General features: G+C 37.8%; 1 protein-coding gene across 5 annotated transcripts in view; it reads left to right on the top strand.

Moving 5' to 3' along the window:
- The first annotated feature begins 1,549 nt into the window (after nucleotides 1-1,549).
- The window catches only part of LOC108302897 (interleukin 1 receptor accessory protein), a 66,178-nt gene continuing 41,713 nt past the window's right edge, over nucleotides 1,550-26,014 (top strand). For 3 of the 5 annotated variants that reach the window (XR_001824575.2, XR_005199855.1, XM_017526623.2), the window contains exons 1-2: nucleotides 1,550-2,715; nucleotides 7,159-7,345. Coding sequence is in view for 3 of the 5 variants with exons in the window: in XM_017526623.2 (XP_017382112.1) it covers nucleotides 2,459-2,715; nucleotides 7,159-7,345 (444 nt within the window). In the remaining 2 variants the exon portion in view is untranslated. The remainder of the gene's footprint in view (nucleotides 2,716-7,158; nucleotides 7,346-26,014) is intronic. The other 2 variants (XM_017526624.2, XM_017526625.2) reach the window with 2 other exon arrangements.

The raw sequence follows: 26,014 nt of genomic DNA on the forward strand, positions 1-26,014 counted from the left end.
CACCACCAGGCCTGCTTTACAAGAGCTTCTGAAAGAACCACTACACATAGAAAGGAACAACCAGTATCAGCCTTTCTAAAAATATACCAAAAAGTAAAGAGCATCAACATAATGAAGAATTTACATCAACTAATGGGCAAAACAGCCAGCTAATGTCAAATGGCAGTGTTAAACTCACATATATTATTATTAATCCTAAATTTAAATCAACTAAATCCCCCAATCAAAAGACACAGACAGGCAAATTGGATAAAAAGCCAAAACCCATCGGTATGCTACATCCGGACCCATCTCATATGCAAGGATACACAAAGACTCAAAACAAAGGGATGGAGAAAGATTTACCAACCAAATGAAGAGCAAAAATAAATAAATACATAAAAGCAGGTGTTGCAATTCTTGCCTTTGATAAAATAGACTTTAAAGCAACAAAGATCAAAAGAAGCAAAGAAGGACATTACATAATGATAAAAGGATCAATGCAACAAGAAGAGCTAAAGATCCTAAATATATACGCACCCAACACAGGAACACTCAGATATATAACACTTATAAAGAGACTTAGACTCCCACACAATAATAGTGGGAGACTTCAACATCAATGTTAGACAGATCAATGAGACAGAAAATTAACAATGATATCCTCAACTTGAACTCAGATCTGGAACAAGTAAACTTAATAAACATTTCTAGAACTCCCCACTTTAAATACACAAAATACACACTCTTATCAGTACCACATCACATCTATTTACAGTTTTAAATGAAATATTTGTTGGCTGCTTGTTTGTTATTTTCTTCCCTCATTTTTTTCATGTCTCCATTGTTAAGCACAATTATAGGCATACCCATTTTTAGACTGCATTCTAGCCCAGGCAATAAAGCAACACTCCTGTTCTCTCTCCCTCTTCCTCTTCCTCTTTCTTCCTCTCCTTCACTCTTTTTTTCTTTCTTTCTTTTTTTTAAAAAAGAGAGAGATTCCAGAAATGTTGTGAGCAGTAAAAACATCACTGAATCAGCACATATTCACTGGACTGCTTCCAAGGTCAGACCTCATTTAAATGTAGAAAATATGGCATGCTAAACCATGTCCTAACAAAGACTTACACATTGTGGGCCTTCAGATTGCATTTAGCATTTCATTATCTTCAAGAATAAAAAAAAAAAGCCTTTTGCATATTTTTAGTTTGGATATTGGTGGATGGCAAATCACTATTCCATTGGATGTAATTAAAAGAATGATATAACTCTTTTCTTTCAAAATGATATTACCTGTAATAGGACACTAAATATATCCTTTCCAATTATACTTAGCATGAGAAGTTTTATATGTCAATGGAAATGTAGGAAAGATTATAGAGTTAAAAAATACATATGTAAGCTTGTGTATGTGTGTACATTAGGGACCTAAGTGGAAAATTGCTCTAAGGTTTTGTGGCTCATAGGACTTCATCACCCCGATCCCTGTTCAGCCTTCCTCTGGTGACCTCAAGAGCCCTCCATTCAGATATTACTCTTAAGAAAATAAATATTTAACTATTTTAAGAAAATAAGTCTTTTCTTATTTTCTTAAAGAAAAAATTCTTTTAAAAGTTATTTTTTTTTTATTTCTAAGTACGTGATTACTTTTCTTTATAAAGAATAAATTATAAGAGCCATTACAAGTTTTATTTGACTCTGTCAATGAAACTGTAGCACCTTTCGCTCTGAATGAGTATTCCACCAAGGAGTATCACTGAGACCTCTTGATTTCTTGAGGTTTACTGTCATGTTGTCCAATGAAGTAGACAGTAGACATAGATATATGTGTCTAGCCCAGATTGAGATGTAAGTGTAAAATAAGTTGAATTTTGAAGATGTACCACAGAAAAATCATGTAAATGTAAAATTGCTAATTATTTTTATATTTTGGATATATTGGGTTTCACAAAATATTAAAATTAATTTCATTACTTTGATTTACTTTTTTAGTGTGGCAACTGAAATGTCTGAAATTACATGTGTATTTTGCATTATAATTTCTACTGGACAGTACAAATCTAGCCCAAAAATCAGAAGATTTAGGGCTAACTGGGAGTCCTTTCTCTTACAGTCTCCTCCTTAAAACATTCTCTGTTCCACAAAGTGAAAAGCCACGTGATGTCTTTTTTAGGTGAAGCCTTCTCCCATACCTTGCAGGGCTTATGAGAGTCAAGTTATCAGATCAAATCATTATTCAAGAGCTTCTCAGAAAATAAAAAATAATGCAGAACGGGAATTTCTTCACACCAAAATTGCCTACTGTATGCAGTTATTAGACAGAGGCTAGAAAATGACCAGAGAAAGAGGTTCCTGGAAAACACTGGGTGTCCTGAGGAGAAGGTGTGTTCTTGGGAGGCCTTTGTTGTGAAATGACTTATCTGCCCTTTTTTTCTTTTTGATTATTTCAGAACGCTGCGATGACTGGGGACTAGATACCATGAGGCAAATCCAAGTATTTGAAGATGAGCCAGCTCGCGTCAAGTGCCCACTCTTTGAACACTTCCTGAAATTTAACTACAGCACAGCCCATTCAGCTGGCCTTACTCTCATCTGGTATTGGACTAGGCAGGACCGGGACCTTGAGGAGCCAATTAACTTCCGCCTCCCTGAGAACCGCATTAGTAAGGAGAAAGATGTGCTTTGGTTCCGGCCCACCCTCCTCAATGACACTGGCAACTATACCTGCATGTTAAGGTAGCCTGATTCTTGGCAGTGACTTTCTCTTTTCCCTTTAGTTACTGGGCTTTTGCCCAGATGATCCATGTGCTAGGAAGCTGGGGAGAAGTCGGACGCATTTAGATAGAATTTAATCAGGTAATTCTCCCTGGTTTAGCTGGAGGGAGCTGAAGGAGGTATGCAGAGGAAATGGCTGTTGGCCTTAGAATGTTCTCGGAGGGAGTTTCTTTCCAGAGCCTAAGACATATCAAAGTTGTCTAAAAGTGGAGCCTTGTTATTTGTCCCTTCTCGTGACATCAGGACCTGCATACCTTTATGCTCCCCTGGAGGCATCCAGTTCCCTAGACTTTGAACAGGGCAGGGGAGAGAGCTCATTTGTCTCTGTTATTCTTGGCATCTTTCAAAGTACCTGACACAGAAGAGAAATTCAGGTTCCCTTAATACCTGTGATGCCTCCCAAATATTCTTTTATTTTTTAGTGTGGAAACTGAAATGTCTAAAATTACATATGTGGTTTAATTTCTATTGGACACTGCAAATCTAGCCCCCAAATCAGAAGACCTAGAGCAAACTGGGAATCGTCTCTCTCATTTGCGCAAGGTTTGCCTTTTCAGTTACAATTTCCTCCTTAGAACTTTCTCTGTCCTAATATTCTCCCAAATATTCTTTTGGGAGGCATGGCATGTATGTATGTATGACAATGCTTTTTACATTTCTACCAAATTTCCCCTGAGAAGCACAAGATTACCATATCTCTGGCAATCTAAGAATATAACCCAAGCAATTTACCGTTACTGTAAAATTTCTTTCAAATCCCCTTTTTTTCCCTTGAAAGTTTTGTAGATTTTATATTTTATTCTACAGTATTCCTCTTTTTTTAACTGCATTATTGTTGTTTTTGCAAAAACAAAACAAAAAGAAAAAAATTAATTTTAAAAACCTGAGGCTTCATCAAATAATAGCCATTTTCAGGGTTAATTCTAATTCCCTCAGTCACTTTTTAGCTGCCCGGCTTGGCTTTGTTTTCTAAACTCCCTGGGTTATTCGTTTTTAACAATTTCGTGCTATTTAACAGGTGTGTTGCTTTGCTAGGGCTGCAATTACAAAATACCACAGACTGGGTGACTTAAACAAGCAAAATTACCTTCTCACAGTTCTGGAGTCTGGAAATCCAAGATCAAGGTGTTGGCGGGGTTGATTTCATTCTTGGTGCCTCTCTCCTTGGCTTGTATATGGCCATCTTCTTTCCATGTCTTTACATGGTCTCCCCTTAATCTCCTCTTCTAATAAGGATGCTAGTCATACCCTTGTGACCTCATTTTAGCTCAGTTATGTCTTTAAGTTTTCTGTTTTTAAATGTAGTCACATTCTAATGTACCTTGAGTTAGGACTTTAGCATATACCTTGGGGTGGGGTGACACATTTCAGTCCGTAACAATAAATAATCACAGATGTTTTTGCTCTCATGAAGAGTAACTATTCCCTGATGGAAAACTATTACTATACTTTGGTAAATGTAAGCTAAGTTATGATTATGTGAAAAAGAACCTCCTTTCTATCACAGAAAGGCCTTTGGACTGCTGTGTTCTTCGGGGTTGGGGGTAAGGGGGAATGTCTATAACCTCTGAAGGCCCTTCTGAGGCTCTCATAGGAAACTTCAATTTTATTGGAGTAGATTTTAGACTGGTATATGGGTTTCTGAGGACCCTGAAGTACTCATGTTCTCGTAATTTAGGTTCTAATACAAGTTGGTAGAAGTTAAAGCAGATTATAGTGGAAAGAGCATTAGGAGAAGACAGAAAACAGGCCATCACTTCCACTCTGCCACTGCTTAGCTGGTGACCTTAGGCAAGTCCTGTCCATGTCTGAGGGCTGTGGTATCTACATCCACATAGTAAGAGAGTTGGGATACATGCTTGCTGAGCTCATTTTTATCTTTGGTAATTGTTCATCTGTTGACATTTCCCAATGGGAAGAAGTCATCAGGAGCTTTCTGTTTAACTATGGTCTCTACTGTGCATCTTAATGTATCTGTACAGGTATTATTGTTTTCTTAATTACTTACTACTTGCTTGTAGCTCTTCCACAAATTTTTCCGATCTTCTTTTACACTATAAAAGTAGGGCTGCGTGGATGTTAACTCCTGCATATACATTTAATGTTATTTATTAACTTCCAGATTGGCACCTCTTCAGTTTACATCTTTATCTCCCATGTTCCTCAAGTGAATCTAGAATTGAAATTGTCGGGTAGGAGCACTACAAAGTTTCCTGTTTCACCAAGGAAATGTCTAAGCTGAGAATGACCTTAAACTGAACCATGTAGAATCATAGGCCTGAATGTCTTTAAGACCATAAAGTTAGTTTCATCTTTCAGTATTTTATTTATGTTCTTACCCCAATACTGTTCAACTTTGGGAGCTGAGTCAATCCAACTACTGTTCTTTACATTTTTTTTTAATCAGAACATATATTCTTATTTTAAACTTAAATTTACCTTCTATAACTTTCACCTATAGAATCCATTTTCCACGTGGCAGACCTTTTGTTATTTGTAGGTAAGGGTCATGCCTGCCACTCCCCCTTGCCACCTTCCAAGTATTGGAAAAAGTCATCTTTAACACGCCCCCCTCCATCTTTGAGAATGCATCTCCCACCCCTTCCACTATATTTAGCCTGCATTCATGAGTCATTTTGGTACTGTAGACAAAGTTCACAAAAATGGGCAGACATAGACTCCTTACCACATCACCCTAAAAAAATCAGTTGTTTTGCTTATTCTATGTTCTTTTTTATGTTTCTATCTGTAGACACATGCTTTACATTCATTCCATTTATTTAATAATAAATATTTATTAAGCAGTTACTGAAGTTAAGACACTATAGTAGATGCAATTAATATAAGAAAAAAATAGTCTTGTAGGACTTATATTTTACAGAGGATATAGATACATATCTATAAAAAATATAATTTTGAACTATAACAAATTGAATCAAGGAAATGTCCAAGGTGCTCCATAAATGACAGACCTAATTCGGATATGAGGTGGGAGAAGCTCACAGAGAAGGCCTGCATGTGATATGGAGGGGATGAGGGAAGTAAGCCCTCCAGGTGACTGAACAACCTGTGTGATCATTACAGGGCAAATGCAATTCCCCAGTCATCCTAAGAAGTTGAATGTGTTTTTTCCTTCATGCCTGATTGTTTGTATATGTTCTCACAACAACTTTGAATGATTGTACCACAGTTTTCTTTATAGTATTCCACTTGTCACATTTTTCTATGGCTTTAAATGTTTTTCCTTGCTGATCTGTCTCTTGATGGGCATCTTTGACTATGTGCTATCTCTGTTCCCCCTTTTCTGTTGTTCGATTATGTGACACAATATCCAGGCATAAGATTACTAGGGCAAAAACTAAGGCTTTTTTATGATCCTATAAACATGTTTTTTTCCCCAAAGGTTGCTTATACCATTATTGACTCTGCATAAATATGCCATTCATGCCTGTGTCTTACCTGCACCCAGTATTATTGAGAACGTTTTAAGTGTTACACATATACACAGTTATATTTTGCTATGTCGAACAGCAGAACAGGGGATGTGTTTTGAGAAATGTTTTGTTAGCTGATTTTTGTCATTGCGTGACCATCGTAGACTGTAGTTATATGAACCTGGATGGCAGAGCCTACTACACACTTAGGCTGTATGGTGTAATCTGTTACTCCCAGGCTACAGACCTGTGTAGCATGTTGTGGTACTGAATACTATAGGCAGTTATAACACAGTGGTAAGAATTTGTGGACCTAAGTTCTCTAAATATAGAAAAGACACAGTTAAAATATAACATGAAAGAGGGAAAAAAATGGTACACCTGTATAGGGCATTTATTATGAATGGAGCTTGTAGGACTGGAAGTTGCTCTGGGAGAATGGGGGAGTGAGTAGTGAGTGAATGCGAAAGCCTGGGACATTACTATAGACTTTTATTTGTCTGAGAGTGCATAGGTTTGTTTACACCAGCATCACCATAAACATATGAATAATATGTTGTCCTGTGACATTACCATGACAATGATATCACTAATAGAAATTTTTAAACTCCATTATAATCTTATGAAGCCACCATTACATGTGTAATCCACCGTTACCTGAAACGTCATTATGTGACACATGACTATTTATATACACTGACAAACACACATTCAGGATCACATCTGAAAGTATAAATACTTTAGTACATTAGTAATAGTTTAGTACATTTAGCAATTAATGGTGCCTTTTTTATTCTGTGATGTCAATTGCTGGAGGAAATGCCTCCACTTCCATTTTATCTCTCACATGAACTTACATATATAAATGATGCCTCAATATGTAGCATTGCTTCACTTAGTTCATTTTAATGTGGTTGCTATGTGAAATCAAATGCAGATACTACCCATTCATTGTATATTTCTTTTTCAGGAACACCACATATTGCAGCAAAGTTGCATTTCCCTTGGAAGTTGTTCAAAAAGACAGCTGTTTCAATTCCCCCATGAAACTCCCAGTGCAGAAACTATATATAGAATATGGTATTCAGAAGATCACTTGTCCAAACGTAGATGGATATTTTCCTTCCAGTGTCAAACCGACCATCACTTGGTATATGGTAAGGAAAATTAGACTACATTTTATTCTCTCTAATGGCGTATTAAATGACAATACTTATTTGCTGAGTTATATGTATAAGCAAAGGCATTTCTGGGCAGATTATCTGATTTATTCCATGATAACTTTATGAAAATATTTTACCACATCTTCATTTTGTACCATTTTAAAGGAAGTGGTATACAGTACTCTGTCTCAGGCCACTATTTTTGAAATTACTCTAACTAGAATACCAAAACTACCTTATTTCCGTTAACTTCATGTGAAATACATTTTAAGAAATTTTGCCCACTTCTAGTTCCTGCTTAATGAAGTCATAAGCTGTTAATTTATGAGGTGAATTTCAACTCCTTGATTTGTCAGTACTGCATTTTCTTGTTTATGTGTGTTTTCTTCTTTGCCCCCTTTGTAGGCACTGTCCATCTAAGGCCTCTTCCACATCTGAGGGATTTGGAAAGTGTTTAACCAAAATATAAAAGTGTTGGAAGGTAGCAATTGTAGCAGCAACATAGCTTTTGAATTGCTTCAACTTTCTACATACACCAAAGCCAAAACCCCATGGACAGAATTTATAACATAACTCAGTGACATGTTATCCACATGAACCACTTTTGATAAAGTTAACTGAGACAAACCACCAACAGCCTAAGCCCATATGGGATCAGTGTTTGTGAGTAAGGAAGGAAGCATCTGGAAGTAGTGTGGTGTCTGTCAGACTTGACAGCAGGAGGGCACCAAAAGAGCCAACAGGTACTTACCGGAGAGTGTGATGAGCCAATTTGAGAACAGGAGCTGAAATTGGGAGAGATTTCGCTCTCTAGTAAAGGGTGGTGCAAGAGACCTAAACAAGAGGCACTGAAGGGGTGGGTAAAGTTGTAGTTGCTCACAACTCTGTAATATGACCAGCCATGTTAAGGAGAAGCTACAGAGAGTAGAATCAAAAGTAACCTGGATGAGGACAATATATCGGAAGGAAAGAGAAGGACTGGATAAAAATAGAGCAGGAGAAGAAACCCAGGACATCTTAAGACCAAGACTTCACAGTTTTGAAAAGATAACTTGGTGAACTTAGAAAATCCTTTAATATTTTAAAATTCAGAAAAATCTGCTATTTCCTAAATGAGCTAAAAGACATTTTAAAATGTTATAAGATGTGAAGAAATAATAAGAATTAGAAACATCCAAAAATTATATATATTATGTAACTCCATACAAACTTAGAAGAAATTAAATCATTTTAGAAATGAAGGTCATCTAAGAGAAAGATACCAGAATAAAACACAATAGATAATAGAAGATTAATAGAAGGTGAAAGGGAGAAAAAAAATAAAATTAAAAATAATAAATAAATAAATGGCAGATACAATAAGAAAATTAGAATGGCCATAAGAATGTCAGATAAAGTAGACAGTGAGGATTACCAGAGATAAAGATGATGTTTTATAATAATGAAAGAATCACTTTATCAGGGAAACATAAAAATAACAAAAACTTATGTGCTTAATAACAATGCTTTAAAAATATGCAGCAAAAGTCGACAGAACTCCAGAGAGAAATAAAAAATTCTACAAACACAGCTTGTTGTAGATTTCAAAAGCTGAAAATTTTAAATTCTGTCTCTGCTTAAGTTGTTAATAATACAACTTAGGAGTCAATTTGAAGAGTCTTCTGTTGGCCAAAGATGAACAATTTGAGCCTAAATAATTTGAACCTAATTGCAATGATTTAAATCCTATGAAGTCAGGTGAAATTTTTAATTTCATAATGACATTTCCACAAAATTTCATGAATGATATTTGGATGATAGGAAATCAGTTTATTATCTTAAAAACTGGTAAAGGAGAACAATCAGGTTCTCATTCTGGTTTTCCCAGAAGACATGTAACACTGGTTAATGAAGTGTTGTAAAGCAGTGTGTTTTGCAAAGTGTTTCTAATAATAAATGAAAATTTAATGATACAATTAGAGCATCATCTTCTTGCAACTCTTAGTAAATTAATAAATCTAAGCATTTAAGCATCAAAGACTGCTAACATCACAAGATGAAAAACCACCAGACATGTTTCTTCTGATAAAAGAAGAAAATATTGTCTATTGATTCATATTACCAAATGAATTAGACCTGAGTCCGATTAAGCCTTTGGCTCCCACTGTCATTTTGCAGGAGATATGTAAATAACATAGAAATATCTTGAATTTCAGCATGAATATGTCATCAATAAAATCTAGTCTATGTGAATCTCTATGGGTCAGATGTGCTGAGTTCTTCAAAAGATAAATTATAAGAAAAGGAATATCGTGAAATGGGACTGTATATATTAAAAGAAACATAGGCATTTAAAAAGTAGATAGAATTATAGCATCTAAGCATGCACATGTAGGTGAGAAATATATAAATAAAGTGATTTTACTTTATAAGTATAGACAGTGACTACTTTGGAAAGTAGTAAAGGAGGTGTGATTGATATGGGCCATGAAGAAGGCCTTCAAGAGGGGTTGGCAAGGTTCCTGGACCTGAATGATGGTTACAAAGGCCTTTGCTTTGTAATAACTCATTAATGCGTGTGTTTTATTTTGTTTTGTTTTGTTTTTTTTGGTATGTGCTTTACTTTACAATAAAATGACTAAGAGGGACAGAGGGAGAGAAGGAAGGGAGAAAAGGAGGGAGGAAGAGAAAGAGATACAGAGAAAGAGACTGATTTAAAAGATTTAACAATCAATTGCAATGAATCAACTTCAGTTGGATCTTTTTCATTGGAAACAACTATATAACAGATTATTAAAATATCAGGGAATTTTGAACATGGAATACTAATGTTGCTAATAAATTATTACTTTTTAAACTTGATAATGGTACTGTAGTTATACTTGCAGAAGGAGTCTTATTTTTGGAGACACTCAAAGAAATATTGTTTAGAAATAGAATTATATGATGTAGGTGACTTGCTTCAAAATAACCTTGGGGTGCAGTGAGTAGCTCTACATGAAATAGGACATAGTCTCTATTAATACTTGTTGGGACTAGTAAAGATACAGGAGCTTATTGACCTCTCTCTGATTATAAATTTTTATAGTAAAAAGCCTAAATGATGGTTAACAGTTTTACATACATCAGTAAGTAATATGCCTTCCAGTTAAAAAAAAAGTATGATTATTTACCCTGCAATCAAGGTTTTAATCTTGAACCTTATTTGATAAGGTTATTCCCATACACATCCTGCCATTTTTTCCTCTCCTTTTTCCTCATGCGTTCCTTCTGCCTGGAATGCCTTTCTCCCTTTAGAACAGATCAAATTGTACCACCTTTATTAATTGTTCCTTGTTCCCTCCAGCAGGAAATAATTTTCGTCTCATGTACTCCTGTTTATTTGTGCCTGTTTCAGTATCATTTTTTACTTCATTTATTTTTTTAGTCACTCATTCATGACTACAGATAGTCCTTGATATACAGTGGTTGGACCTAAGTTTTTCAACTTGATGATGTGTTTATTGGGATAAAACCTCATGGCATGTCAAGTAGCTTCTTATGATTTATGATGGGGCTATGGTTTCTAGTGAATGTTTATCACTTTCACATTACCATAAAGTTAAAAAATCATAAATAGAACCATCGTGTTGGGGACCGTCTGCTGTGTTGCCACCATTAAATCCATTTTTGACTTAACTATAATTTTGACTTATGATAGGTTTATTGGTATGTAACTTTCACCATAAGTTGAAGAATATCTGTATATTAGCCGAAGATTAACTGTGATTAATGCAGTATGCCAGGGAGTTAGGGGAACACCATAATGAATAAAATATATGCCAACAGCTGTGTAGTCCCAGAGGACCTCATAATTTAATGCAAATAAGTTTGTAAATACGAAGAATTTCTATTCTTTTTTTTTTTTTTGAGATGGAGTTTCACTCATGTTACCCAGGCTGGAGTGCAATGGCGTGATCTCGGCTCTCCACAACCTTCACCTCCTGGGTTCAGGCAATTCTCCTGCCTCAGCCTCCTGAGTAGCTGGGATTACAGGCACGCACCACCATGCCCAGCTAATTTTTTGTATTTTTAGTAGAGACGGGGTTTCACCATGTTGACCTTATCAAAATGTAAACTTGTTGGTTCCATTGCCGAGTCTGCCCTGCGGACTCTGGCTGAGTGATGGATGAAAGGAATACTCAGACACAGCGATTTTGCATGAGACCCGCTAGGGTACTGCTGGAGAGTGAGCAGCCTCAATAAGCTAGGGCTGCTTGCTTTCATTCAGTACAGAAATAATGTCAAAAGCCTGGAGTAAACACAATCTGCAGGTAACTAACATTATTCCCCTTTACATGGAGCAGTCATGTGCATGCATGAGTAAAGGTCGGTTTTAGGACAACATGAGTTAACAAGCCCATTTAAGATAAATTCCCCTAAACTTCCATGTACCTACTCCTCGCCCTCTGCCTCAGGGTAGAACAGCTGCCTTCAGCTTATTCTTCCCTGAAGCTCTGCAGAACCTTCTGGCCTTTCAAGGTTTGTGTCCTTTCCCTATAATTTCTCCCACCACTCTGACAGATATTCCCACATTGCCCCCTTTTCTGTTTTTTTGCCTCAGATTCTATTAATTAAAGAGCACAGATGTGTACAGCAACAGATTTGTCAGGCGTAGCAGTTACAGCTCATTTTCCAGCTTTGCATCCTAGAATTAGTAAACAACATGAGACAAACATGAGTATAATCAGTAATATTTTTTTTCAATCACGGAGTGACCCCCAGGAGTGGGGGTCTATCCATGAGAGATGTTCTTGCACATCCTTACATATGGCTGTTTGTTGGGCATGTAGATCTATGGTGTTTAAGGATTCTTGAATTTTAGTTGTAAGTTGCTTTTCATCTGGAGTTACATTATCATGTAAGGTTCCCCAGAGGTGTTGTTTCACCTCATCCCAACTATGTGTTGATTGATTCCAAGATAGAAAGGTGACACAGATATGCTTATGCTCCCAGTTGAAGTTTAATTGCTGTCAGAATGCCAGTGCATCTTGTGGCTTCCATATATATCCCAAGGCAGCCTCAAGGGCTTGCAGACATGCAAGAATCTTTTGACCTATATCCTGCTGTAAGAGAAGTTCATTAGACACTTTACTGGCTAAGTTATCCACAAAGGAAGCTGTTTGAACTGATTCCGTAATAGCAGTGGCTAGGATGACTATGGCAGAAACTACAAAGGCTGTAAATGTACCTGTGAATCTTTTGTGTCTGAATTGGGACAGGGCATGTTCTAAGGTGGCAAGAGCAGAGGAACCGTGCCAATCACGTGTCAAATTGACTGGTAGGAATGCCTCAAATTGTCTTCTTAATATCATGACACTAGTAATTTTTAAATTTGATATATTGCAATTAGTGATGCATGAGGCAAAACAAGCCTGACCCTGCACTTGGGTTACAAACATGGAATTTTGAGATGTTCTGGAAATACTGATTCCCACAAGGAAAACATATGGATAGGTGGTGCAAATCAGGTGGTGATCTGTGTGATTATGAATAATGGTCATAGTCTACTTGTTACTAGAATTATGTTATATCCCATGCCAGGTTTTAAGAGGGGTTTGCTAAGATGTCCCAGGCACCGTAGAGTGTTTTGGGGTGGCATGGACTGTACTTCAGTTCTGGGATATCTCATCCCTCATCTGCCTAAATCATAGGGGAACAGGACATGCCTATGAAACTGTGATTGAAGCCACGATAGACATAGACATCAGTATGGTTAGCTGGCAAATAGCTGTGGGGGCACCAGTCTATGATGTTATAATTGCCTAACATGGGCTTATCCCCCATGACAGACTTCCCAGCCAAAGTGCAATCCATTATTTTCCTGGCTTTGTTCTTTAGTACAGGGAGGAATGTTGGGGAAAGTGGCACTGGTTGCATTTCCTGGCTTGAGGCTACCTGCAGCCAAGAATGTTAAAGCATTTCCTTTGCCATGATGTAGCCATAATTGTGTTTGGGCCGGTATAAAATAAGGGTTACAACTTATATAACTTAAACAAAGTGGGAGGATTGTGGAGTGATATGTAGTGTTACCTGGCACCTCAGTCCAATGTGTGCCATTAATGAGGGACCCTAATGGAGGTAAGTCAATCCCTCCTAGCCACACTGTGACATTATCAGAGGTTGGGAAGGGTGTGTCTGCACAGGTAACAGGGCAGAAAAAAGGTGGATCTAAGAGATGAGCCCAGCAGAGTGTAACAGATATGAGTTGCAGACAAAGCGAGAGCACAAAAAGGATCAATACCCTATGTGAGTTGCAATGTACAACAGAGAGCATAGCAAGGAAGAAATTATCTGGAGTGAATGGTGTTTTTGTGCAGAGTAGGATTTGCTCGGCCTTCTGAGCTGTCTTCTTCAACATCTGCCAGGTAATGTCCGGGGCCTGTGTCATCCAAGGAAGCAGCATCATCCAGGGCTGCGGGTCCTGCGGGGTCATTTCCTTCATTTCTAGTACAAGGTTGGGTCCTGGCCACACCGTGGGAAGGTTTGGTGCATCGTGCTGGACTCCAAAGAGGACCTGAGGGGGTGTGAACACAAGCGTATCCTCTTCCCCACATTAACAAATCATTTGGACCACACCATACATTACTATTTACATCTTTCCATAAAACTGTGGGTTCTATATCTTGGGAGGTTTTAGCAAAGTGCTTTTCTATAGCTGATTGAAATTTATTATCTAAATTTAAGAAATTAAGGGTAAATAAGGCTTGGACCAATAGTGTTGCAAGTTCCTTACCCATATTCCCCCTTTTGTTTCTTGAGCATCTTCTTAAGAGTGGAATGGACACATTCTACTATGGCCTGTCCTTGGGGGTTGTACAGGATAGTTGTGGAATGTTGGACATTCCACATGTGACAAAATTGGTGAACTTGTGAGCTGGTGTAAACCGGACCATTATCAGTTTTAATTTTTGTGGGTTGCCCCATAAACACAAAAGTTCAGAGAAGCTGTTTAATGACCTACCAGGTGGACTCTCCAGGAAGAGCGTGTGCACTAATTAGGTGGGAATAGGTATCAACGGATACATGTACATATCTTAGTTTTCAAAATTCAGGGATGTGTATAACATCTGTTTGCCATAAATGATTAAGTTCTAGTCCTTTAGGGTTAACAGCTGTTGAAGGAAGGGACATGCCTGTGAGCTGGCAATCTGGGCATTGCAGGATAATTTGTTTAACTAGTCTTTGGGTAAGTTGAAATTGTTTAGTTAAGTTTCTCCAATTTTGGTGGAAAAATTCATGTGATTGGATGGCTTGGTCAAGCAGTGACTTCATAACCTGAAGGTTTGCTTGATCATTGCCATGAACTAGTGGGCTAGGCAGTGAGCTGTGGGCCCGGCTGTGTGTAATAAAAATAGGATGTGTAGGTTGATCCAACAATTGCTGAAGTGGAAGAAAAAAGTGTACACAAGGTGGGCTTGAGAGTGGACTTTATGAGGGCTATTTGAAGGTTCTAGAGTCACTAACAATATTGATGGTCTGACTGGAAGAGGTTTCTAGGGCCAATATTAGGGCTCCAGCCTCAGTTCTCTGATTGCTAGTAAATCCAGATGGAGAAAGTTATGTGGTTCCCACCAGAAAGCCACTGATCCATTTTTACCAGAGCCATCAGTAAAAAGCATTAAAGCATTAGGTATGCGGGAGTGAACTACTTTGTAGGCATAACTACAGGAGTATGAGATAAGAGCTGGAGTCATTTGTCAGTGGGAAGGGCATGTTCTGCATGGCCCCTATAACCAGAGAGTGCTATCTAAAGGTCTAGAGATGCGGCAGGACTGCTTCCAATTCTTTTTTACTTAAGGGTATTCTTATGACATCAGGGTCATAACCTTGTAATTGATTGCATTGTTTGCCGCCTGTATAGTTGACTTTACTAATTAACTGGACATAGGGAGATAGTGTTATAGTCCCAGTATGTGAGCAAAACACCCATTCTAGGAAGCGCAGCCCTGGGGCCATCCGTCCTGTTAATACTGTTGGGGGATGTTTAGTAGGAAAAACAAACAGTTGGACTGAATATCATGGGTTCTATGCAATCTAGTTGCCTCTGAGAAATAGCCTGCTCTATTTTTGCAGCAGGGGTTAAATATCTGGGGGAGTCCAGGGGTTTATTGCCCTTTAGGATAGAAACAGGTTCTGTAATTTGTCAGTAGTTATGCCCAAGGTGGGGTGAAGCCAGTTAATATTGCCCAGTAATTTTTGAAAATCATTTAAGGTGTGTAATTGTCAATATGCAATTTAACCTTTTGAGGTCCTACTGACCAGGAAGTTAGTATGTATCCAAGATATTTCTGAGGTGAGGACATCTGCACTTTTTCAGATGCTATGATTAAACCTCTTAACTGTGTATTCCTTATGACAGAGGCATATAAACGTAAAAGTACTGGCTCCATTGGGGCTGCTAGTAAAATGTCATCCATATAATGGAAAATCTTGCAATTAAGAAATTCTTTTCTACTGGGGAAGAAAAGCTTGATTTACATGATACTGACACATGGTAGGACTGTGGGCTGTTCATCATTCCTTGAAGAAATACTTTCCAATGAAATCAGTGAGCTGGCCTTTCATTGTAGATAGCTGGTATTGTAAAAGCAAATATTTCTCTGTCTTGTTCTGCAAGGGGAATGGTATAAAAGCAGTCTTTTAAGTCAGTAATGACTATAGGCCAATCTCAAGGATTCACTGTGGGGAAGGGAGCCCCTGTTGAAGGGTCCCCAGAGGTTGCACATTATCATTGATAGCCCATAACTCATGCAAAAGTCTCCATTTGCCACATTTTTTGGGAATAGCAAAAATGGGTGAATTCCAAGGGCTGTTTGATGGTTCTGTGTGGCTGGCATTTAATTGTTCCTCAACTAATTCATGGGCTCATTGTAATTTCTCTCCCTTTAAAGGTCATTGTTCTATCCAAATAGGATCTTGAGAGAGCTACGTCAGGGTTAGGAGAGGAATTACAACAGTGGCCATTATTAGAAAGGGGTCTGCAGAGTGATCCTCCATTGGGCTAATAAGTCCCATCCCCAGTGATTAACAGGTATAGGCATGATTAGAGGTTGTATAACTGCTTTTCTTCCCTCGTAATCACAAGATATTAGGGGGTGTGCACTCTGCTTGGCTCTATACACTTCCCAATGCCGACAAGTTTTTGTTTCTTAGTGACCCAAGGCCAAATTTCTGGCCAGTTTTGATCTCTAATGATTGAAATGTCCACCCCTGTGTCCAATAAGCCAGTACGTTTTTTATATCTGATTTTTAAGGTAATCATGGGTCTCTGATCAGGGATTAATTGGTTCCAATATACTTCTGTGGTTCTTGTGCCTCCAAAACTCCCCTTTCTTTTTTCCTTTCCCTGGGTGTTTGGGACTCAGTATGGTGAAAGTAGTAACTGAGCTATCTTTGAACCAAGAGGAAGAGTATGCAGACCTTTGCATTCTATCATAACCAATATCTCACCTTGATAATCACTATCAGTTACCCCGGTGAGCACATTGATTCCTTTATTGGATAGGCTTGATTGCGCTAGGACCAATCCCACTGTTCCCAGAGGCAGTGGGCCCCAGATCCTTGTTGCAACCCTTTTAGGGTCTTCTCCTTCTTTTAGCACTAATTCAATAGGGAAGAAGAAGTCCAGTCCTCTCCTCCTAGAGGTGGCTGCTCTGAGAGAGAGGACTGTAGACCTTCCATTGGATCAAGGAAGACTGCTGGCATTGCCTCAGTTTGGAGCAAAGTCTGGGACTGGCCCCTCATGAAGTTTCCCATCTGATTACTTAGGGGGTTGCCATCTTTATCAAATTTGGACTTGCATTGATTTGCCCAATGTTTCCCTTTTTTACATTGGGGGAATATAGAGGGGGGTTGTTTTCCTAAGTTACTTTGGTCTGTATTGTTGGAACATTTCCACTTCATATGACCTAGCTCTCTGCATAGAAAGCAATTTGCGCTTATCTCCTTTATCACTTTAGGAGGCTTTAATGTCACAGCCAATATTTTGGCTTTGTGTGTTTCAATCCCCACCAATTGACATGCTCATATAAGTTCCTTGACTGTAGCTGCCTTTCCTCTGATTGCCTGCATTGCTTGCTGACATTCTATGTTAGCATTTTCATAAACCAGTAGCAGCAATAAGATATCGGTGGCCTATGCATGATTAATTTGTCTTGTAATTGCATGGGTTAACCAATTGATAAGTTCAACAAATGGCTCCTAAGGCCCTTGTCCAACATTCACAAAGAATCCCTGTTAAACTCCGCCTTCGGGAATTCGGTCCCAAGCCCTGAGAACACACAAAGACACTTGTGCATAGGCTTTGGGAACAAAACTTAATTGTTGTTGTACATTGACATGGGAAGCCCTCCCCTGGAGCATAGCAGCCCTTGTGTTTTGCCTGACCAGTTGATTCTGGTTGGCTTGTTGTTTGTACAGCTCATCATATTCTGCCTTCCAGAGGAGGTACTGACTGGTCTCTAATGTTGTTTTAGCTAACACTAACCAGTCCTATGGAGACATACTGAAGTTGTTTACTATGGCCTCAATTAATCCTTTTGTAAATGGGCTAGCCACTCCATTTTTTCTCATGCTTTTTATTAACTCTTTATAAACGTCAAAAAAAGTGGGTTCGTATACCAAATTGCATTGTTAATCTTGCATTACCATAGGGCAGGCCAAGAGCTCCCCATCTAATGCCACTTTCCTAAGACAGGGCCCCATAGCTACAGTGCATCCCTTGTGTTTTTCCCAATTTATTGGAGGAAAGTGCTCAGGATAAACCTCCATTTCCTCTTTTGTATCTTTACATGGTAATTATGGGGCTGAGGGAGGAGGAGGAGAAAGTAAGGCAGGTGATGATTCATCCTCCCTCCCCTTTTTAGGCTCTGCTGTATAGAGCGAGGCCAAAGCAGCTCTGTAAGGGCCATACTTTAAAGATGTTACTGGGATCCATTGCCATGGTGCATGATGTCATTTAAGATTTCTCCCCACTTGTTCCCAGAGCTCTAGGTCTAGTGTGCTTTCTTCTGGGAACCATGGGTTATGGGAAACCACAGTTTGCATTACGTCCCTTAATTGAGCCTGCAAAACTGAGGCCCTGCTAGCTTTAGGCAGCTGTTTCAATACTTTCATACACTGTTTCTGTTGAGCAGATAACTGTTGTCCCAGGATGAAACCCTAACTTGAAAATTCCCCCGAACTTGAAAACCCTGAGTGGGCACCAATGACTTACTGACTGTGCAGCCTCTTCACCTTTGTTTTAGTGGGTTCCATCGTGATCCTTTGCAGTGTTGCTCACACGGGCCACCGACTGCTGAGTCTATCCTGCAGGCTCTGGCTGAGCAATGGATGACAGGAGCACTAAGACACAGGTGTTTTGCGTGAGAGCAGCTAGGGGTCTGCTGGAGAGTGAGAAGCCTCCATAAGCTGGAGCCACTGGCTTCTATTCAGTACAGAAATAACGCCGACAGCCTAGAGCAAACACAACCTGTGAGTAATTAGCATTATCATTACCCTTTACAGGAAGCAGTCATGCTCATGGATGAGCAAAGGTAGGTTTTAGGACAACATGAGTAAACAAGCCCATTTAAGATAAATTCCCCTAAACATCCTTGTACCTACGCCTCGCCCTCTGCCTCAGGGTAGAACAGCTGCCTTCAGCTTACTATTCCCCAAAACTATGCAAAACCTTTTGACCATTCAAGAAGGTTTGCGTCCTTTCCTTATAATTTCTCCCACCACTCTGAGCGATCTCCCATATTCCATAAGAGTGATAAGGAGAAATGACTGTTGGTTTTAAGAAGAGAGAGATATGTATCCTTTAAGACTACATATTTCTTGAGCGCAAAGTCGTGTAATATCTTACTCCATGTCTCCAATGATTTCCAGATTTCTGGTTTTCATGACAGGATGACATGGTGCTATTAACAAAGGTATGAAGTAACAGAGGAGAAGCATGTTTAGGAAATAAGTAATGAATTAGGTAATGCCATGTTAAGTTAGTTGCTGATGTCTGTGAGACATCTGGGTAGCAGGTGGCAGTGACTAGCAGGTAGTGGTTACATGATTATGGGTCTGGAGATTAGGGGGAGCAATCAGAGCTAAAGACAAAGAATTGGATGCATTCATGTGATAGTTGAAGCACTTAAGAAGACTAAAGTGAGGAGAGAACTGAGCTAATGCCATATTCTGGAGATACTGTTCATGGGTAAATGGAGACATAAATTCTGAGAAGGAGACAGAAAAAGTCCTAGCTTTAAAACAATTATCATGGTCAATATCCAACCACATTCCAGTAACTAAAATAGACAGACAACAACCAATCATGTTTTCTCTTATTTGATTAAGAAAAGATTGCTAATAATTTCTGATATATTGCTTTCTGGTTCTCTACCTTTGGGTAATCAACTGACACCTGTAATCCTAAGACTTCTGTTCATCTTGGAAACAAAACAAAGATTCTTGGTCACTGCATCCTCCTATCTCTGAACACCAGTGCTATTTTCCTTCTGTTTTCTGCCTTTTCCAATCATCCCCAAGCGTCTACCTAGGTGTCTTGGCCCTTCTTCAGCAATTATTTTTTAGTTGTTATCAAAAGAAGTTCCTACCTCTGTTGGTTCCTACCTGTATGGATCTATCTTTTAATCCTCATGGACTTAATTGCATTACTAAAAGAGAACACTTTTACAATGTCTCTTTCAGTAATGCAAATAAATCTATGAGGATTAAAAGATAGATTCATAATAATAAGTTTCAGGAAATTTGCTTTCCTGTTATCTAAAAGATGAAAGCTGGTAATCTTAAGAAAGGAAGAGGAAACTAATATTTCTTACATTTCAGTAGTCACAAGGCAGTCTGCTGTGTGCTTTATGTTTGTAGGTAACACCAGCTCTGCGAGGGAGATACCATATTTTGACAGATTTAGTAAAGGGCAATTCAGAGAGATAAACAATAACAGCTAACATTTGCTGAACACCAGTATTGTTCCAAATGCTTAATTTTACTTAATTCTTTCAACACCCTTATGAAATAAGCTGTCGTGTTTTCCCCATGTTAAGTTGAGGAGCCAAGGTATAGAGTGATTGAGAAATATTTCCAAGGCCATGGAACTAGGAGCTAAGATTCTACCCTATGTAATGTGTCAGGAAATCACATGTTTACATTTCCCTGTATAATTTATTCCAAACGATATAGCTATTAATGGGAGAGTCTGGGATTTCAGGCCAGTTTCAAAAACTGTACTCTCTAGAACTGATGTAGAGAGGGTGGTCCCATCTTTACTTTTGGAGCTTAGGACATTTTGGAAGGGCAGGGTGATTTTTGAACACACACTGGGGTGTGAATGGGACTGTGGGACATAGGGAAACATTTTGATAGAGGGCCCTGAGAAATCAGAGGAGTCTCAGACAAACTGAGATTACAGGGAACAGAAAACCAAATGTTTCTATTTCAGAATTGCTGAATAAATGGGGTAGGATTGGGTTGTCCTCCTCCACATGCCTTCTCTTTCTCTCTCCTCTTTTTTTTTTTTTTTTTTTTTTTTTTTTTTTTTTTTTTTTTTTTTTTTTTAGGACCCAGAATTCACAATTCACTAATTCAACATTATGTATTCTAGTTTAACTTCTGTGAGTTAAACTGATGTTCAGTAGATACTTATGGAATAAGCCAGGTTTTATAACTAGTCTGGAAAGCAAACCAGAGTTTTAAGTGATTTACAGAATTTCAAATAGCTGGCTTATAAAAGAACTTCTGAAATATAATATGTATATAAATGGGAGACTGCCTGTTTATTCACATAGGAATTTCCAAACATACAGAAGTAAAGATGCAGGTGATAACAATCCTTTTGTTGTTACTTTTGTTACTAATGTTATGAGATTAATTTAGAGTCTTTGGCAAGCTATCCTAACTTTGTATTACTGTATCAATTTTCTTGCTTATAGTTGGATATTTAAAACTTCATTTTTAGAGGTACTTATAAAACCATAGAAAATTTCCTCTTCTCACCAAGGATTAAAGGAACCATTTTATTGGGCGTTTTGTAGATTACATTTATCAAAGCTGCTGAAATACTCTAAACTGCTATTTATCTGAATAGATATCATTTTAGATATAACTTTCCTCAAAGCTAGTTTTCCTTGTACCCATAGTAATTATTAAAATTGATATATTACCTCTACTTTTAATTTTTATTGTGAAATTAATCAGAACCGATCAAACTTTTTTTTATAAATATTTCTTGGAAAATAGGAAAATATTTGCTTTTCTAGATTAAGTGCTATCAGGAAAGAACATTTCTGAAAAAGTGCCAGGCTTGGCCTTCTTGTTGGCACAGCACATAGTGTTGAGAAGTTAGTTCAAGGTCTGTGTAGCAGGCTTTGTTTTTTAAATGCTTGTTTCTATTTGTTTGACAACTTAGCTTTGTCTTTATCTCTTTTCTTTCCCTGCACTTCCTATATAGTGATTGGATTTTCAAACTTTAGTGTGAAAGAGTGTGTATCATATTTTCTTTCAGAGCTATGATTCACATATAATTCTATATGTGTATGCATATACATACATTTGACATAGGGTTTAGGGCCTCTGAGGACTCAAGATTCACAACTTAAAGACAAAGCCAAATTCAAATAGCTATGAAGCCTTGAGGCCACATCAGGCCATATAAATCACCTGCTGTGTACTTGATAGCACTTCATTCTTATCTTGTCTTTGTTTCTACAGTGATTGCATTTCTCTTTTCTTTAGTGAGTAGTGGCCACTCTTTCCCTATCTCTCCTTCCCTTGCATGCCAAGCACACAACATAAAACTGAGCCAATTATATTGTACTTAGGAATTGATTAAATGATTGAAGGAATTAAGGGCCATTGGTGTTTTTTTCTGGCTATTGTATACCCAGCACCTAACCCAGTGCTGGCTCATAGGAGGGACTTTGTAATTTGCCGTGTAATCTTTGAATGACTTTGTTCTGTTTATTGGATGTACTAGTTTATATAGCTCTTCTGAGACTTCATAGCAAAGTAAAATATGTTTTATATCAACTTAATCTTGGATTCAAAAACTTCAGTAGATACTACTAACAGTTCCAACCTTATATCTCAATTAAACTGTTTGTATCTTTATGTCTACTTTCCCTTTTCATCCTACAACCCACCACTCAATGTCTTAGATTCAAAATACTCATCGGCACTTATACACTCTACAAGCTCTCAACTCCATGCCTTTCGTGTCTTGGTTTTTCTCATTCATACCTTTGATCAGGCAACACTAATGTATCAAGCGTTTACCAAGCACCAAGTATTGAGCAAGTTTCTGACCATGCAGATATGGAACTTATTACCCTCCACTGGCCCTCATACAATTTAATTTTCCAAAGAAGGAACTCTGCATAAAAACAGAACATTATAATATTGTAATTTAAGTCCTAATAGGGAGGGGAAAAAACTAAGACAATACAGGTGAGTTCTTCATACCTTTTCTTGCTCCTGATGTGTCTATTTCCCGTGTCTGTCTTCTTCGTCAATAGATGTTAATATTCTGCTTATCCTTCAAGAACCAGCCCAAATCTTTCTTCTTCATTAAGTTTTTCTCAGTTGTTTTGTTTTTATTCCACACTCCCTTGCCCATAAATGCCTTTTATTGTGGTTTAGGGCTTCTGAGGACTCAAGATGCATGACTTGAAGACAAATCCAAATTCAAAAGTTATGAGGCCTTCAGGCCGCATCAGGCCATATAAATCACCTGCTCTGTACTTTGATAGTACTTCATTCATATCTTGTCTTTATTATTATTGTGATTGCATTTCACATTTCTCTTACCCTGATTGCAGAAATTAGCCTGTTTTAAGTGATAGGGCCACATCACACTTTTCACTCAGGCTGGCTCCAGGCATTGACACAGGTTCAGGGCTACTGTATAACATGAAGAGACAGTATCAGGTGAAATTAAAAACAAGCACTCTGTAACAAGTAGATGTGAATTCAAATTCCGGCTTTAAGACTGTCTAGTGGTATGACATTGACGGTTACTTAACTTGTCTAAGCCTTGTTCGTTCATCTATAAAATGGAGGTAAAAGCATCGCAAGTTTTACATGTTTGGAATGAGGATAAAATGACACAGAGTACATGTTAAGTGCAGGTCTCCATATAATTTTTATTGCTTTGTTGCAATCCTCCATTAGACTGTGAATAACTGTAAGTTACAATTGTGTCTTTTCCGTTTTCATGCCCTCATGCAGTTCTTTACATATTGTAGGTTTATTGAATGGAAACACTTGTTCTTACTTCGTCACGCCATTCTTCCACGGCACCCTTCCCCTCCCCACATGATTCATTTCAGTTGAAAGATCCCAAAGTCCTTTCTTGTGTTGTTCTTTACCTATATGTTGTGGTCTGTTGCCACAGCAACCAAGACATGGTTGAAAAATCAGTCTTCTATTTAACTTCTCTCTTTTGAATTCAGAATGAGGAACAAATGGGTCAACTTGAAGGATGTGTTTGTCTTCTAGTCAGACAAGTGTTTGCTTCATGTGGAAAGTCTCTTACTGTTAACTCATTTCTTATATTTTAAAGCCTGTTTCCTATTCTTGGGGGAAATCTAAATCTTTATTGAAGTTTGTTTTCTTCTGGATTCCAAATAAATGGTTTTGAAATCAGCATAACATTTTCAGGATTTATTTTAGCAACAGTTTATTATGTTTAATAGTTAATAGTTTATTACGTAATTATTTATTACATTTAAAATTATGCTCTGTGTCTCAGGTACATGTGTTGAAGGGTCTAGAGGCCGAGTTGCTCATAAGAAGGAGAAAGCTAACCAGACATAACAAGTTAATGTTAATTGACATTAGTGTGACAATGTCCTGAATTATCCTCACCATGCATATTACTTAGAATGTAAAATATTCCCTTTATTTCTAAAATGTTTTAGGCCTAGTAGTTTTGAAATAGCTATAAAAAGTTTCTTTCATCACATTCTTAAAGAAATACTGTTGACAAGTTCAATAACAATAATTGGCTTCGCATCCTCAAAAGTGGGCTTCTTCAGTTTACCACTGATTGCAGGAATCAATGGTGTAAGGGATGGAGCCACATCACGCTTTTCACTCGGGCTGACTCCAGGCGTAGCACAGGTTCAGGGCTACTGTATAGAATGAAGAGACCGTATCAGGTGAAATTAAAAGCAAGGACTTTGAAACAAGTAGAACTAAATTCAAATTGCAGCTTTAACACCGTCTAGTGGTATGACATTGACAGTTACTTAACTTTTCTAGGCTTTGTTCATTCATCTATAAAATGGAGGTAAAAGCATTACAAACTTGACATGTTTGGAATTGGATCGGATGAGACAGAGTACATGTTAAGTGCCTGTCAGTATAATTTTTATAGCCTCAACTCATTGCTGAGGAGGGGTGTTCATTCTTAGTTAAGAAGCTAGTGAAAGACTGTTATTCAGCTGTCTGGCAAACTGAATTTCAGCTCTCTACTGTATTATCTAGAATATCTGTCTCATTTTTTTCTGTCTATAAAACTACAGCATGTTTAGTTTGATCTGTCTACTTAGCAGGGATTTAAGAACAGCTAAGCTAACAAACGAGGAGAAAATACCTTTGGATTCTTTAAATGAAAAGTATCACAAAAATAAGAGTTCTATTGATACTGTAAGCTCAATTCAAACCAAATCTGACATAAACTTATTATAAGAATACAGGCCATTGAGACCTTATCCTTTGTGGTAACCTAAGGATATTGAAATCATTTGCTGATATGACGGTGCCTAGAAGTATTGCTTATCTTACTTCTTACAGGAGAAGCTGCATTGAAAAAATATGTTACCTGAGCTTATAGCAGGTTCCTCTTGATGATCTTTTCCATGAAATGAAAGTTCAATGCTGTTCTTAAAATAAGCATTTCCTGTGACAAAACATTACAAAATGTGCCTCTGCATAACTGTCATATTTCAAAATACATGCTCCAGTAATTGAAGAAAACCTGAATCATACGAACATTGAAGATGAAATATGTGAATATAAAAAATTGAAATTACAGGCTAGTAGTGGACTCCCAGAAATTTAAAGATGTAAAAAGCCTTAGAGATAACCTAATCTTTTTGTCATAGGTGACTTATTGATATTTAAAACAAAAACAAATCTTTTCTAACACTAAATGTTCAACATGTATTTTTGTCACAGATGATGTATTGATTTTTTTCTTAAAAATTGCAAAAAGTAATAATTTAGCCAAATAGTGAGACTGAGGGTTCGAAATAGGATTCTAGTTATGTTGAATGAGATAGTTCAATTTCACAATTTTAAATGTCAACAATTACATGAAAATGTGAATTAGAAGCAGAAATACATTCCTAGGCCTTGATAGACCCGTAAAGATATTTTGTTTTTAGATTCTGAAATCTGTGATACTCAATTATAAAAATGGGATAAAGTCAGTGGCTCATGCCTGTAATCTCAGCAGTTTGGGGGGCTGAGGTGGGTAGATCACGAGGTCAAGAGTTCAAGACCAGCCTGGACAGCATGGTGAAACCCCTTCTCTATGGAAAATACAAAAATTAGCCAGGCATGGTGGCATGTAACTATAGTCCCAGATACTCAGGAGGCTGAGGCAGGAGAATTGCTTGAACCCTGGAGGCAGGGGTTGCAGTGAGC

Source organism: Cebus imitator, unplaced genomic scaffold, assembly GCF_001604975.1.
Source record: "Cebus imitator isolate Cc_AM_T3 unplaced genomic scaffold, Cebus_imitator-1.0 Scaffold43, whole genome shotgun sequence".
In the NCBI taxonomy this organism is placed as follows: domain Eukaryota; kingdom Metazoa; phylum Chordata; class Mammalia; order Primates; family Cebidae; genus Cebus; species Cebus imitator.